This window comes from Jaculus jaculus, chromosome 9, assembly GCF_020740685.1.
Source record: "Jaculus jaculus isolate mJacJac1 chromosome 9, mJacJac1.mat.Y.cur, whole genome shotgun sequence".
NCBI lineage: Eukaryota > Metazoa > Chordata > Mammalia > Rodentia > Dipodidae > Jaculus > Jaculus jaculus.
In genome coordinates this window covers 132,513,818-132,527,211 of record NC_059110.1, presented here as the reverse complement: position 1 = coordinate 132,527,211, position 13,394 = coordinate 132,513,818, and the positions used below count along the sequence as shown (strand labels likewise).

The 13,394-nt window shown below is 48.5% G+C and overlaps 1 protein-coding gene across 2 annotated transcripts in view; it reads right to left on the bottom strand.

The window, feature by feature from the left end:
- Window positions 1–4,308, bottom strand: part of Pitpnc1 (phosphatidylinositol transfer protein cytoplasmic 1) — a 334,848-nt gene extending 330,540 nt beyond the window's left edge. Inside the window, exon 1 of one of the 2 annotated variants that reach the window (XM_045158271.1) lies at window positions 3,537–4,308. In XM_045158271.1, coding sequence (XP_045014206.1) covers window positions 3,537–3,584 — 48 coding nt within the window. In that variant the 5' untranslated portion in view covers window positions 3,585–4,308. The remainder of the gene's footprint in view (window positions 1–3,536) is intronic. The other variant, XM_004655123.3, reaches the window with a different exon arrangement.
- Between the last annotated feature and the right edge of the window lie 9,086 nt (window positions 4,309–13,394).

The following is a 13,394-nucleotide window of genomic DNA, read 5'->3' as shown; positions in this document are numbered from 1 at the left end:
AATTAATACATGGAATGTTAGTTCTTATAACTCTTTTCTCCAACATTCTTGTTATTAATGCTTTGGGTTTTTTGGTTTGTATTTTTTTTAGTGCTGGGGATTGAACCCAGAATACCACGCATGCTATGTAAACTGTCTTCCACTGAGCTATACACCCAGTCCTGAAACCGGCATACGAGACACACCCTTAACACTCAGATCTAAATGCAGTTCAGTTCGGCTCAGTTCTTTTTTTTAAATCTCTTGGTGCTGTTCTTTTTTCCTGGAACTAAAGAACATTTTATGTGTTAAAATAAGGCTAGAGAAAGAGTAGAAGTCAATACTGTCTGTAACAATTCGAAGGCCTCTAACTTTTTATTTCGTTGATAGTGCTGACTTTATCTGTTTTTTCAATAAATGATTTTCCCCCCTGGATTAAACACTAGTGACAGGCAAAGCGCAGAGTAAGGAAAAAGAAATAATGGTTTTACCAGAGTTCTCCTCCTTGCTTGGCTATTAACTAGCTGTGTGGTCTAGAGCACATTAATTAACTTTTTTTTTTTTGTCTCATGTTGCCCAGGCTGACTTTGGCTTCCAAGCCCCAGAATGACCTTGAACTTCTCCCCATTCCTGTGCCTCCACTTCCCCAGTGCTGCTGGGACTAAAGGCATGCACCACCATGCCTGACTTTACTTAACCTCTTTGAACCTTGGTGCACTGATTGGCAAAATATGGGTAGTCACACACCGGTTCTAACTTCCCGCCAGCAGCAGGAGTCGAGTACGGAGAGGCGGTCCAGCCAGGGACCAGGACCACATGCGTACTCTCCAAAACACAGGAATTCTCTTCACCTGCAAAATCCTGGTCACTGCTACTAATTAACAGTGGTGGTTAATCAGAAGCAAGTTCTAGAAGGTCCACAGAGGTTGAATCAGGTCCAAATAGAATCAAACAATGAAGCCAAAGTTCAGCTTCCAAAAATCTACCTAAGCTGTTCCTACCATCTCCTGGGAAGACACTACAGTTGCTTCCCAGTTTGAAGTGTTAAGGTCAATGGGACACCATCATGGGATGGTGGAGACAGTGGGATCTACTACCAGTTGAGTTTCAAATAAATAAATAAATGTGTGTGTGTGTGTTCTTTTTTTTTTTTTACTGAGAGACAGCAAGAGAATAGACATTCCAGGGCTTCTTGCTGCTATAAAACAACTTTAAATTTATTTGCAAAGAGAGACAGAGAGAATGGGCATGCCAGAGTCTCTAACCACTGTAAATGAACTCCAGGAGCATCCACCACTTTGTGCATCTGGCTTTACGTGGGTACAGGGGAACCGAACCCAGGTCATTAGGCTTTGCAGGCAAGTGCCTTAACCACTGAGCCATCTCTCCAGCCCTAATTTTTGGGTGGGAAGTGGGGAATTGAGCCTGGGCCATAATGCTTTGCAAGCAAGCGCCTTTAGCTGCTGAGCCATCTCCCGGGCCTACGATCAGTTCAGACCCTAGGAGTCTAGCAGCCAGCCAGGCCTCCTTTCCTCACACATCACCTGGTTTGGCTAATCTGAATTCTTTAGCTTGAGACCTGCTGTCTAAATCTCCCCTTGGCTTCTCTGACAAGAAAACAACTTCAGCCTGAATCATACTTTAGTCCAAATGAGCTACGCATTAAATAATTTATAATTATACATTATACTACAGGTGGAGCCTGGTTTCCTTCACAATTAAGAAAGGGCGTCCACCTATACCACTCAAATGCAATTACTTCACTGAGTACTTAGGACGATTTTTTTTTTTAAGCGAGAAAGTGTTCTGCCTGAGTGTTTACGAAAGCCCCAGAAAAAAAAGAAAAAAAAAATCAACCAGGATAGAGAGACACGGTTGACAGAAGATTCTAGAACTGGTTCTTCTCTTGGCTACCATTGGCAGCTGTGGTGTATATCAAGCAGTCTCCACACTGCCCCTGGATGGCACACGCCTGTCCATCACTTCAGTAGTGGCCGGATCCTCGAGTGGAAGCAAGTCTGCCTCCACCTCCACGCTGAACTGGTCCAGCTCAGCCGGACCACAAGGCGGGAAGACTCCAAGCGGCCCTGGAGGCATCTGGGTAAAGCGATCCCATTCATGGGCCTTCCTCATTCTCCAGGAATCTGTTCGCCGGCTTCTCCATTGACAAGACAGGGTGCGCGCGTACTCGTGCCGCGGCTCCCACCCTTCCAGGGCCCGCTCGGGATGTCACCGGTCCTCAAATGCTAGCAAACGCCAAGGCTTGTGGGGTCAGCCCCGGGGTTGAGGGTTGGCAGCGGGGGAGAAGAATTCTCCCTCTTTGCTTTGGAAGAGAGCATCCCTGTGATGCGTTGTATAAACTTCAGCCTACTTTGATCTTGCTTTGGATTATCCCACGGACTTGTCTTAACCCTTGCTCCGTGAACATAAACCCGGGGTGAGCAAAGACCCCTGTCGCCCCCACCCACACCTTTCACAAAGTAGTGAGCCGGTCACATGTCTGCCAGGTTAAATGAACTGTTTTTTAAACACAAATACATTTTGAGGTCGCTGATTTCTTGTGTTTGCCACATCGGACCACACTAGTGAGTGAGTTTCAGAGCCTCGACTGGCTTCCCCACTCTCTTGAGTGTGTGCGTGGGGGGCGAGGGGGGGAGAATCCCTGGATAGACCCAAAGCCCTAGTGAAACATTAATTTTTTAAAAAGTGGGGACGAAAGGGAAACCTGGGCCCAGAAGAGCCCTCCCTGAGTCACTATTTCCTGGATAGTGGAGCTGGCTGCTCGCGGGGTGAGGAACGGGCAGGACGGATGCAGCCCGATCCTTGCCCGGAGCCCCCCGACCCCAGCGCGGCGGGCCGGGGAGCTGGAGCGCCTCCCGGTGGCCGCTCGGGGCGCGGCCTCGAACCACGCTGCCCGCGGCCGAAGGCACGAGACACGCAGAAAGTTTCCGAGCCAGGCGTTGTGCCAAAGGACCAGCCCGGGTCCGGGGAGCCTCCGCGGTGCCGGGGCGGGGCGCGAACGGATCCCCAAGCCAGCCGGGGCCCACAAGGAACCCCTGGAGCTCCGACATGCCCTCTGCTGGGACTCGGTCCCCGGATCCCGCCGGCGCAAGACTGTGTGTGTGTGTGTGTGTGTGTGTGTGTGTGTGTCCGTCCTTAGGGACCTGATGGGGACCAGGGGGAGGGTGGCATCCACCGCCAGGACAGGGTGGCCCCAGACACCCCGGCCACAGGGCGCGCTTGGGCTCCGGGGTTCGCTCCCTGCATTTTCTTAATTGCAAGGAAGGGGCGCAGCAGCTCCCTTTGGCGCATCGTGGTCCCCAAGTCATCCGATGCTAGATGTTCCCCCCGCAGCACCCACACACACAAGGCCACCTGGGGTTCCCTGGTCCTCAACCCCTAGCTGGTGAGAACAGCGGATCAATCCCCTGCCTCCTCGTCGTCCAGCCTTCGGGGTGTAGGACGCTCAGGTTCCACCTGGGTTTCCCCCTCCCCCGCGAGAGGCGGTGACGAGGGGACCCCGGGGGCGGGCGAGGCCCCCCGGCGCGTCGCCTTACCTCGTCCACGGTGAGCGGCATGCAGATCCGGTACTCCTTCAGCAGCATGGTCCTGCCGACCGCGGGCTCCCGGGGCGGGAAGCAAGGGGGCGTCCTCCCCCCCCTCCCAGATCAGCCGGGCGAAGGAGGCGCGGGGCTCGGGGAGCCGAGGTGAAGGCGACGACAGCCCCCCGCGCGGTGCTGCTCAGCTCCGGGCTTCCTCGGGGCGGCCCGGGTGCATGTCAAGGTCCGAGGGCTCGGTGTTCGCGGCTCCCCCTTCCTCGCCTAGCTCGGTGCTCCCGGAACGCGGAGTGGCAAAGTCAGGGAGAAATGCAAAGCGGGGAGACGGAGACGACGGCTGGGAACGGCAGCCCGAGGCTCTCTCCCGGGTAGGCGCGGCCACCAAGATCAGGACATGCCCGGCAGCGAACGAAGGGAGGGAAGAATTAAAAAAAAAAAAAAAAAGCCAGAGAGATGTCCACAAATGCGCAAAAGTCACCGGCTCGATCCTCTTGCTTCGGAAAGGCGAGCTGAACGGGGCGCTGGCCCCCCGCCCCCCGCAGCCCTTTCCCCCGGCCGCTCTGCCCGGGACTAACGTCCCCGTGAGCACATTGCAGCGGGAGCCGGCGATGCTGACTTTCAGACAAAGGCTCGCTCGCTCCTCTCCCCGGGCGGTAAACAAGATTTCCGGCTCTTCTTTTTGTTTTTGCTTTTGTTTTTTAAGAGCCAGTCCCCAAGTCTCTCCAGAGCTCGGCAGGAAGAAGGGAGGAAAAAAAAAATTAATAATAATAATAATAAATAAATGAGATAAAATAAAGATTAAAAAAAAAAAAGGGAAGCAGCAGCCGTGGCCGCAGCCTGGCTCTGACCAGCTCGGGCCCCGGGGTGCTTCGATCCTCGCCACCGGGCGGGTGGTGCCGGGGCCGGGCCGGAGGAAGCCTGGCGCCTCCCCGCGCGCGTCCCCTCCCCCGGGTCCCCGAGGCTCGGCGGGCGCCGTGCGTACCCGCGAGTGTGCGGCCAGCCTCGCCCGGGCAGGAGCAGCCGCGCCGAGCTGCAGTGTGCCTGGGGCCGGGAGGTGGGTGCGGGAGGAGCGACGGCGACGGGGCTGACATCAGCAGCGGCCGCGGCGGGGAGGGTAGCCCCATCCGGCCAATGGGGAAATGGCAAAGAATGTGGAGGATTTAAACAAAACAGCATGTCTCTCTCTCCCCGGTGGCTGCCAGACCACAAGGGCTGCCCCAGAGCAAAGCAGTGCGCACCCCGGCAAGCATCTGAGCGAGGGTCTGCCCTCGACCCCTTCACCTTTTGAATCTGTTTTCAAACGTCCCCTAGGTGCCACGGGGAAGGCGGGGGCGGGGGGGTGGGGAGGAGGACGGGACTCTACACCAGCCACTCTGATTCCAAGGTGCACAAGTATCCCTTGACTTTTGCCCACCACGAACCGGGCCAAAGGAGAAGCAGCGATGGATTGAAAGCCAGAGAAGGAATCTTGCAAAACTGAGGCGTGCAGCAGTGTGAAGGAAGACGAAATGCAAACAGAAAGGTGACAGTGAGAACAGGCACCCTGTGCCCCGCCTGTCACCTCTCTCTGGCTAGTTCTGCAATCCCACTGCAGGCGTCTCTCAACAGAGGGAATAGGTTTGCGTGTCAGCATTCCTAAGTTGGAAAAGTCACTGTGAAAGATCAAGGAAAATGCCTGGAGTGTTGGTATTTCATCCATATTAAACAGATCTCTCATTCTAACCACGAGAAGCACATTCTTCAGTGATTCAGGAAGCAGTGTGTAACTGCTGAAGTCTGTTTTTCATTTGTCTGGTATTTTTCTGAGCTTGTTTTTCTGAAAAGTTGCTGGATGAAAAATGCATCCGTTGCCTAAATGAGCATAACCCATAAGCATCATAGTTTCGCTTATAAAAAAAAAAAAAAACTTTTTTATGCCCCGGAGACCTAAAGTTTCTCATAGAATTTGCATTGAGCAATACAGATGGCCTCAATAGCATAGTATTTGAAATTAAGAGATTAATGTCACTCACCAGTGTAACCAGGATAGGCTGTGGCTAAAGTCATCCAGATGGCTGGCATGAATTTATAGCTCTGTGAACATGATACAAAGCCTGCTAAGAAAATGATACCCTATATCCAGCTGATATTTTAGTGAAAACTATTTTCTAGATAAATGCTTCTCCGAGTTGACTTTGAAATATTTACAGTGACTAATTAAAACTAACCCAAAATTCCTCGAGGTGGAAAAGTCTAAATCTGTCACTGATGTGTCGGATAATAACACATGGAAAGTCTGTGATGGGAAAGAACCTCAGGCTGTTATTCCTTCTCTCTACTTCTTTTTTTTTTTTAAAATATATTTTGTTCATTTTTAAAATTTATTTATTTGAGAGCGACAGACACAGAGAGAAAGATAGATAGAGGGAGAGAGAGAGAATGGGTGCGCCAGGACTTCCAGCCACTGCAGATGAACTCCAGACACGTGCACCCCCTGTGCATCTGGCTAACGTGAGAACCGAGCCTCAAACGGGGGTCCTTAGGCTTCACAGGCAAGTGCTTAACCGCTAAGCCATCTCTCCAGCCCTTCTCTCTACTTCTTGCAAAGTGGAGTGGCTCCCCTCTGGGCAGGCCGAAATCTCTGCGGAGGCAGCTACTGAGTGCGTGAATAGTCCTGGGCGCATGTGCACAGAGACTCCACTCCTGACTTCTAGAGACTTGCTGGCATTGATTCTGCAATTAACTATTCAATTTATGGAGTGAAAGAATTAGGACCAGGCATGGTACTGCACGCCTTTAATCCCAGCTCTCAGGAGGCAGAGGTAGGAGGATCACTGTGAGTTTAAACCCAACCTGTGACTCCATAGTGAATTCCAGGTCAGCCTGAGCAAGAGCAAGAACCTACCTTGAAAATAAAATTTAAAAAAAAAGAAAAACGGGAAGAAGAAGGATTATCCTAAATTTGTCCTAGGGCTCAAGAGATGGCTGCTAGTGTTTAAGCCTAAGACCCAGGCTTGATTCCCCAGTACCCACGTCAGCCAGATGCACAAGATTATGCATGTGTCTGGAGCTTGTCTGTAGTGACTAGAGGCCCTGGCCCACCCATTCTCTCTCTCTCTCTCTCTCTCACTCTCTCTCTCTCTCTGTCTGTGTGTGTGTGTCTTTCTTGCTCTCAAATAAATAAATATAAAAAACATTTAAAAAAACATTAATTTGTGCTAGAGTTTCCACAGTATGCTGCCTCTAGGACTCCACAAGGATATGCACATTTAAGGATGCCCAGCTTCCTTTATAAAATGCCCGAGTATTTTCTATATAACCTACACACATCCATATATATATATATATATATATATATATATATATATATATATATATCTCCATATCCATATACGTATATGTATCCTCCCTTATATATACATGTATATATACATATATAAGTATATATGTATATGTGTATATGTATATAGTTACAGAGAGACAGGATGTCATGTAGCCCTTGAACTCGCTATGTAGCCAAGGTCTTGAACTTGCTATGTAGCCCAAGATGACCTTGAACTCCAGATCTTTCTAGCTCCCAGTGCTGAAATCAGTGGTTCGTGCTTCCAACACACAGTTTGTGCAGTGCCAGGGGTTGAACACAGGGCCTCAGGTATATTAGGAAAGCTTTCTACCCACTGAGCCACACCTTCAGCCCCTCCCATATATTTAAATGATCTCTGATTGTTTATAGTGTCTAATGCAGTGTACATGATATGTAAATGTTATTGTGCCATACTGTTTAGGGAACACGGACAGGAGGGAGCATTTGTACATGTTCAATATAGTCAGAATATTTTTGATTTGCCAGAGGTTCCATCTATTTATTTATTTGAGAGAGAGAAAGAGGCAGATACAGAGAGAAAGAGAATGGGCACCCCAGGGCCTCTAGCCACCTAATTGCTGCAAAGGAACTCCAGACACATGTGCCACCTTGTGCATCTGGCTTTACATGGGTGCTGGAGAATCAAACCCAGGTCCTTAAACTTTGCAGGCAAGCACCTTAACCACTAAACCAGCAGCCCAGGAGGTTCTGTCTATAGGCACAGAGGCAACACATGCTGCTGGTGGACTGCGTATCCTTCTCCTCATGTTGCATAGTAACTTCTCCATCAGATTCTCTGTGCCTTGTCATTCAGTTGTCTTTAGTGCCTGATCACGTTAATACTATCAAGCACGGCTCTAACCCTGCTACCATTTTTTTTTTATAAGTAGAGGTCGATCTCAGACCTTTGACAATTCTTTTTTTTTAATTTTATTTATTTATTTATTTAAGAGCAACAGACACACAGAGAAAGACAGATAGAGGGAGAGAGAGAGAGAATGGGCGCGCCAGGGTTTCCAGCCTCTGCAAACGAACTCCAGACTGTGCACCCCCTTGTGCATCTGGCTAACATGGGACCTGGGGAACCGAGCCTCGAACCGGGGTCCTTAGGCTTCACAGGCAAGCGCTTAACCGCTAAGCCATCTCTCCAGCCCCCTGCTACCTTTAAAATCTATATGGTGGCAGCAGGCGGTTCCAGACTCTGAGTCTGCCTTTTCCATGTTAGTCCGCTGCTTTTCCCTAGCCTTCCTCCAGCCAAGAGACACATCTGGCAGCAGGAAAAGGCCTCCACTTCTCTCCCTTGACCCTTGTGCTCATGCCACTGCTTTCTGAGAATCCCTCATCCAGCCCAGCCCAACGCCCACCACCCCATTTATTATGTATTCATTTGTGTGTGTGTGTGACACACAGATGCCTTGGGATCACAGGCGTACGCTTTACATGGGTGCCGAGTAACTGAAACCTGGGCCAGCAGGCCTTACAAGCAAGCACCTCCAACTGCTGACTCATCTGTGTGTGTGTGTGTGTGTGCGTGCACCCATGTCAGACATGCACCACTCTTTGTCTGGCTTTACATGGGTACAGAGGAATCAAAGCCAAGCCGGGCAGGCTTGCAAGCATGCCCCTGTAACCAATGACCCATCACCCCAACCCATAAAAGCATTCTTTTTAAAAAATGTTATAAGGCCGGGCGTGGTGGCGCACGCCTTAATCCCAGCACTCGGGAGGCAGAGGTAGGAAAATCACCACGAGTTTGAGGCCACCCTGAGAGTACATAGTGAATTCCAGGTCAGCCTGGGCCACAAAGAGAGAGAGACCCTACCTCAAAAAAAAAAAAAAAAAAAAGTTTTATTTGGGGACTGGAGAGATGGCTTAGTGATTGAGCGCTTGCCTGTGAAGCCTAAGGACTCTGGTTCGAGGCTGGATTCCCCAAGACCTACGTTAGCCAGATGCACAAGGAGGCGCACATGTCTGGAGTTCATCTACAGTGGCTGGAGGCCCTGGCGTGCCTATTCTCTCTTTCTCTATCTGCCTCTTTCTCTCTGTCTGTCACTCTCAAATAAGTAAATAAATAAATAAATATTTAATTGTATTTATTTGACAGAGTCTTTCTCTAGAGAATGGGCCCACCAGGGCCTCCAGCCACTGTAAAACAGCTCCAGATGCGTTTGTCCCCTTGTGCATCTGGGTCCTGGGGAATCCAAGCTGGGTCATTTGGCTTTGCAGGCAAATGCTGCTAAGTCATCCCTCCAGCCCAAAACATCCTTTTTCTTTTGTTCTTTTCTTAGGTAGAGACGTATTCTAGTGCCAGCTGACCTGGAACTTACTCTGTAAACCCAGGTTGGCCTTGAACTTACAATGATCCTGCCACTTCAGCCTTCCAGGTTCTGGGATTAAAGGCAGAGCCAACATTCCTGACCTATGACACCATTTTTAAAAAAATTTTATTGTGAACATACATACTGCAAATTGGTCCTATTCCTCTCTGGTTATTCTGTTATGTCCCCTCTTCCCAGTCCCCACTCTCCTGAAGGTCCTCAGTGGGGTATCAGTAGTCATGTGGGGTCATAGTTACACCAGTATGACAACATTTTTAAGGCAAGCATTGACAATCTGTTTTGTTCTTTTTGTTTGTTTGTTTTGTTTTACGAGGTAGGGTCTCACTCTAGCTCAGGCTGACCTGGAATTCACTATGGAGTCTCAGGGTGGCCTCGAACTCATGGCGATCCTCCTATCTCAGCCTCCCAAATGCTGAGATTACAGGCGTGCGCCGCCTGGCCCGGCTGACAAACTGTTTTTGGAAAGTGATAGCGAGGGTCTTGTGCTGTAGTTAGGACAGGATACCAGATGCAGGAGGTCACTATACTATCATAATGCTTCAGGAAACGTACGGGATGGGTCTTAACTAGACAGGAGTGAATAAAAGAGGATGAATTCAAAGGATCTGGGCAGGAACTGGGGATGTTTTACTACTTACTGTTGCTCTTGGTGAATGTATTGGGGCGGGTGGGAGTTCATTTATAATTCCTTTGGTCGAAGGGAAGAGGGCGCCACCTACTGGTCAGGAGCGATTTCTTTACAATCAAGTGCAGTCGCCATCAGCGAGACTTGTTATCTTTGTTTCTTTTCAACCAATGAATTGGCAGTAACGACCTACATAGGAACCTTAGAAGAGTTGCTGTCGTCATTTTAGACGGTGCGGGTATTCCTTGGACAGCGTGCCATTAGCATCACCACATGCAAAAAACAAGGGTGGGGCCCAAAGTACAGACATTCCATGTGTTGACTTGTGGGGTTCCCTGTAGGGTGTTAGCATGCCTGACCTCACCCACTAAGCCCCTCTTCCCCAGCACGTGACAACGTTGAGGTGGGGTGATGAATCATGAGTGTAGCATTCATCCATCTTGTGAAAAGATCCAACTACTCCAAGAAGGTTTGGGGGACAGTAACTTGAGCTTGTCCAAAAATGACTAAGGAAGGGGCTGGGGATACCGCTGTCCGCGGAGAGCAATGATGCCCCAAGTCTTAGGTCCCATCCCCACACCACATGTGGACCTAAGGGAAATGACAATAAAAAGATATCTCTACCCTCACTCCCTTCCCAGTTTTAGATTGTCAGTGTAACCCTTGGCACAGAATCCTTTGTGTTTGTTTTAATCTTATTTTAATCTCATCAGCATCACATGGCTAAGGCACTGTCTGCCAACTTTTTCTGTGTGAAGTAACCTACTTCCCCATGGAGCCCAGCCCTCACTCAAGGGAACGCACTTCAGTCCCACCTCCTCAAAGGGAGAGCATGCACGCTGTAAAGTGGAATTCCTCTTCAAAACTTGCCCCTTTTCTCCCATTTATTTATTCTGTTTTTGTTTTCCTGCAGTGCTAAGGATTGAACTCCAAGGCCTCTGAGGTCCAAATGCTCTGTCACTGAACTACACCCATAGGCCAATTTATTCAATCATTTCTTTAATCATTATATATATTTTTATTTTTTATTTCATTTATTTATTTTTTATTTCATTTATTTATTTATTTGCAAATGAGAGAGAGGAGATAGACAGAGAATGGGCATGCCAGGGCCTCTAGCCACTGCAAACGAACTCCAGATGCATGCATCTGACTTATATGGGGTACTAGGGAATTGAACTTGGGTTCTCTGGCTTTGCAGGCAAGCGCCTTACCTGCTAAGCCATCTCTCCAGCCCTCATACATATTTGTTTTATACATTGTGTTATAATCAATACTACATTATTAATTTTACCGCTCCAAACCATCCCAGCTCTAGCCACTGGTAGCTCTTTGGGCTGTCTCCTATGTCCTTCTAGCCTTCCTGGCCCTTTTCCTCACATGTGCATGTGTGTGTGTCTGAGGTGCAGGTGCACATGGACCGATGTGTGCGTGTGCATGTGTGCATGGTGGCCAGAGGCTGACTTCAAGTGTTGCGGTGGTTTGAATATGGCATGGCCTCCATAGCCTCATGTGTTTGTGATTAAACCTCGTACTCGATCCCTAGCTGGTGTGTGTGGTGGGGGGAGTGAGGTAACGTCTTGCAGTAGGAGGTATGTCACAGTGGGAGGGGGTGGACCTTGAGGTTCCTTAGTCTAGCCCTACTGAGTGCTCACTGCCTCGCTCACTCTTGTGGCTACCTCTCAGCTGATGTGACAAGACGTGATGCCCAGGCTCTGCTCTGCTATGCTTCCTCCATCAGGATGAAAGTCTCCCCTGAGACTGTGAGCCAAAACAAACCCGTATGCTGCTTCTGGTTGGTTTCATCCCAGCGACAAGACGGGAACTGCTACAAGTGTCTTCCTCAGTCACTGGCTTCCTTATTTGGTGAGACAGCATCTCTCATGAAACATGCAGCTGACCAATTAGTGTCCACCTTCCCAGCCCCGAGATGGTTGGCACGATCCGCATGGGTGCTGGGGACCCAGACTCGGGTCCTCATGCTTGCACGGCCACTGCCTTGCCCACAGAGCATCTCCCCAGCTTTCTGCCCCTTGTTGTTTTTTTAAGGTTTTACTTATTTATTTCTTTGAGAGAGAGAGAGAGGAAGGGGTAGAGAGAAAGAGAGAATGGGTGTGCCAGGGTCTCCAGCCACTGCAAACAAACTCCAGACACATGCCCCCCCCTTGTGCAGCTGGCTTACATAGGTCCTAGGGAATCGAACCGGGATCCTTAGGCTTCTCAGCAAATGCCTTAACCATTAAGCCATTTCCCCAGCCCATCCCCTTGTTTTTAAAGGTCAGGTATTTGGGGATTTTTTTTTTTTAAGTTTAAATTTTTTAAGATTTTTTTTAAATTTTTTTTTTTATTTAAGAGAGGGAGAAATAGAGTGTATGGGCATACCAGGGCCTCCTGCCACTGCAGTGTCTAGATGCATGGGCCATTTGTGCATTTGGCTTTACATGGGTACTAGGGAAATCCAACCTGGACCAGCATTGGGCTTTGTGACAAACACCTTTAACCACTACGCCACCTCTCTGGCTCTAAAGGTCAGTTTTAAACAATCAAGCTAGGCATGGTAGTCCGCATTTAATCTCAACACTCAGGAGTCTGAAGTACAAAGATTGTCATGAGTTTGGGGACAGTCAAGGCTATAGAGTGAGTTTCAGATTAGCTAGAGTAAAACCCTGTTTCAAAAAAATTAAAAAAAAAACAAATCAATGTTATTCAATGTTATCCTTTGCATTTTTGTTTTATTAAATATTAATTGCTTGGTTCTTAAAAAATGTAGTTGTGTGTAAAAAATATACAAATGTATATATATATACACACAGCCAGGCGTGGTGTCACATGCCTTTAATCCCAGCTCTTAGGAAGCCTGGGTAGGAAGATCACTGTGAGTTTGAGGTCACCTTGAGACTAAATAGTGAATTCTCCAGGTCAGCCTGGGATAGAGTGAAAACCTACCTTGAAAAACCAATATATATATATATATATACACACATATATACATACACATATATTCACACACATATATAAATCCCTATGTTTAAATCCCTATATGCCTGCTCTTTTTTGGTCATTAAGCATTACATCCTTTCTCTCTTTCTTGTGTGTGTGTGTGTGTGTGTGTGTGTGTGTGTGCATGTGGAGGTCAGAGGACAACCTTGAGTAACATTCCTCAAGTGTCATCTACCTTTTTGGAGACAAAGCCTCTCACTGGCCTGGAGTTGCCAAGTAAGCTAGACTGACTGGCCATCCAGCCCCAAGGATCCAACTCTTTCTACCTCTCATTTGCTGAGATTCCCGGCTTAGGCCACAACACCCAGTTCAGAGAATGTCTTTGATGTGAAGCTGTATGTAATTGTACAGTAAGAGCCTATGAAATAAAAATGAACTGACAGAGTGATGTACAAATTGCTTCCCACAGAGAAAGCCTGGAAGTCCCATAAGGGGGGGGGAGTTTCTGTTTACAGATAAGCTACCAGTAATAGATCAATCAAAGCCTTACTTTTTTGTTGTTGTTGTTTTGTTTTTCAAGGTAGGGTCTTGCTCTAACCCAGAGTGACCTG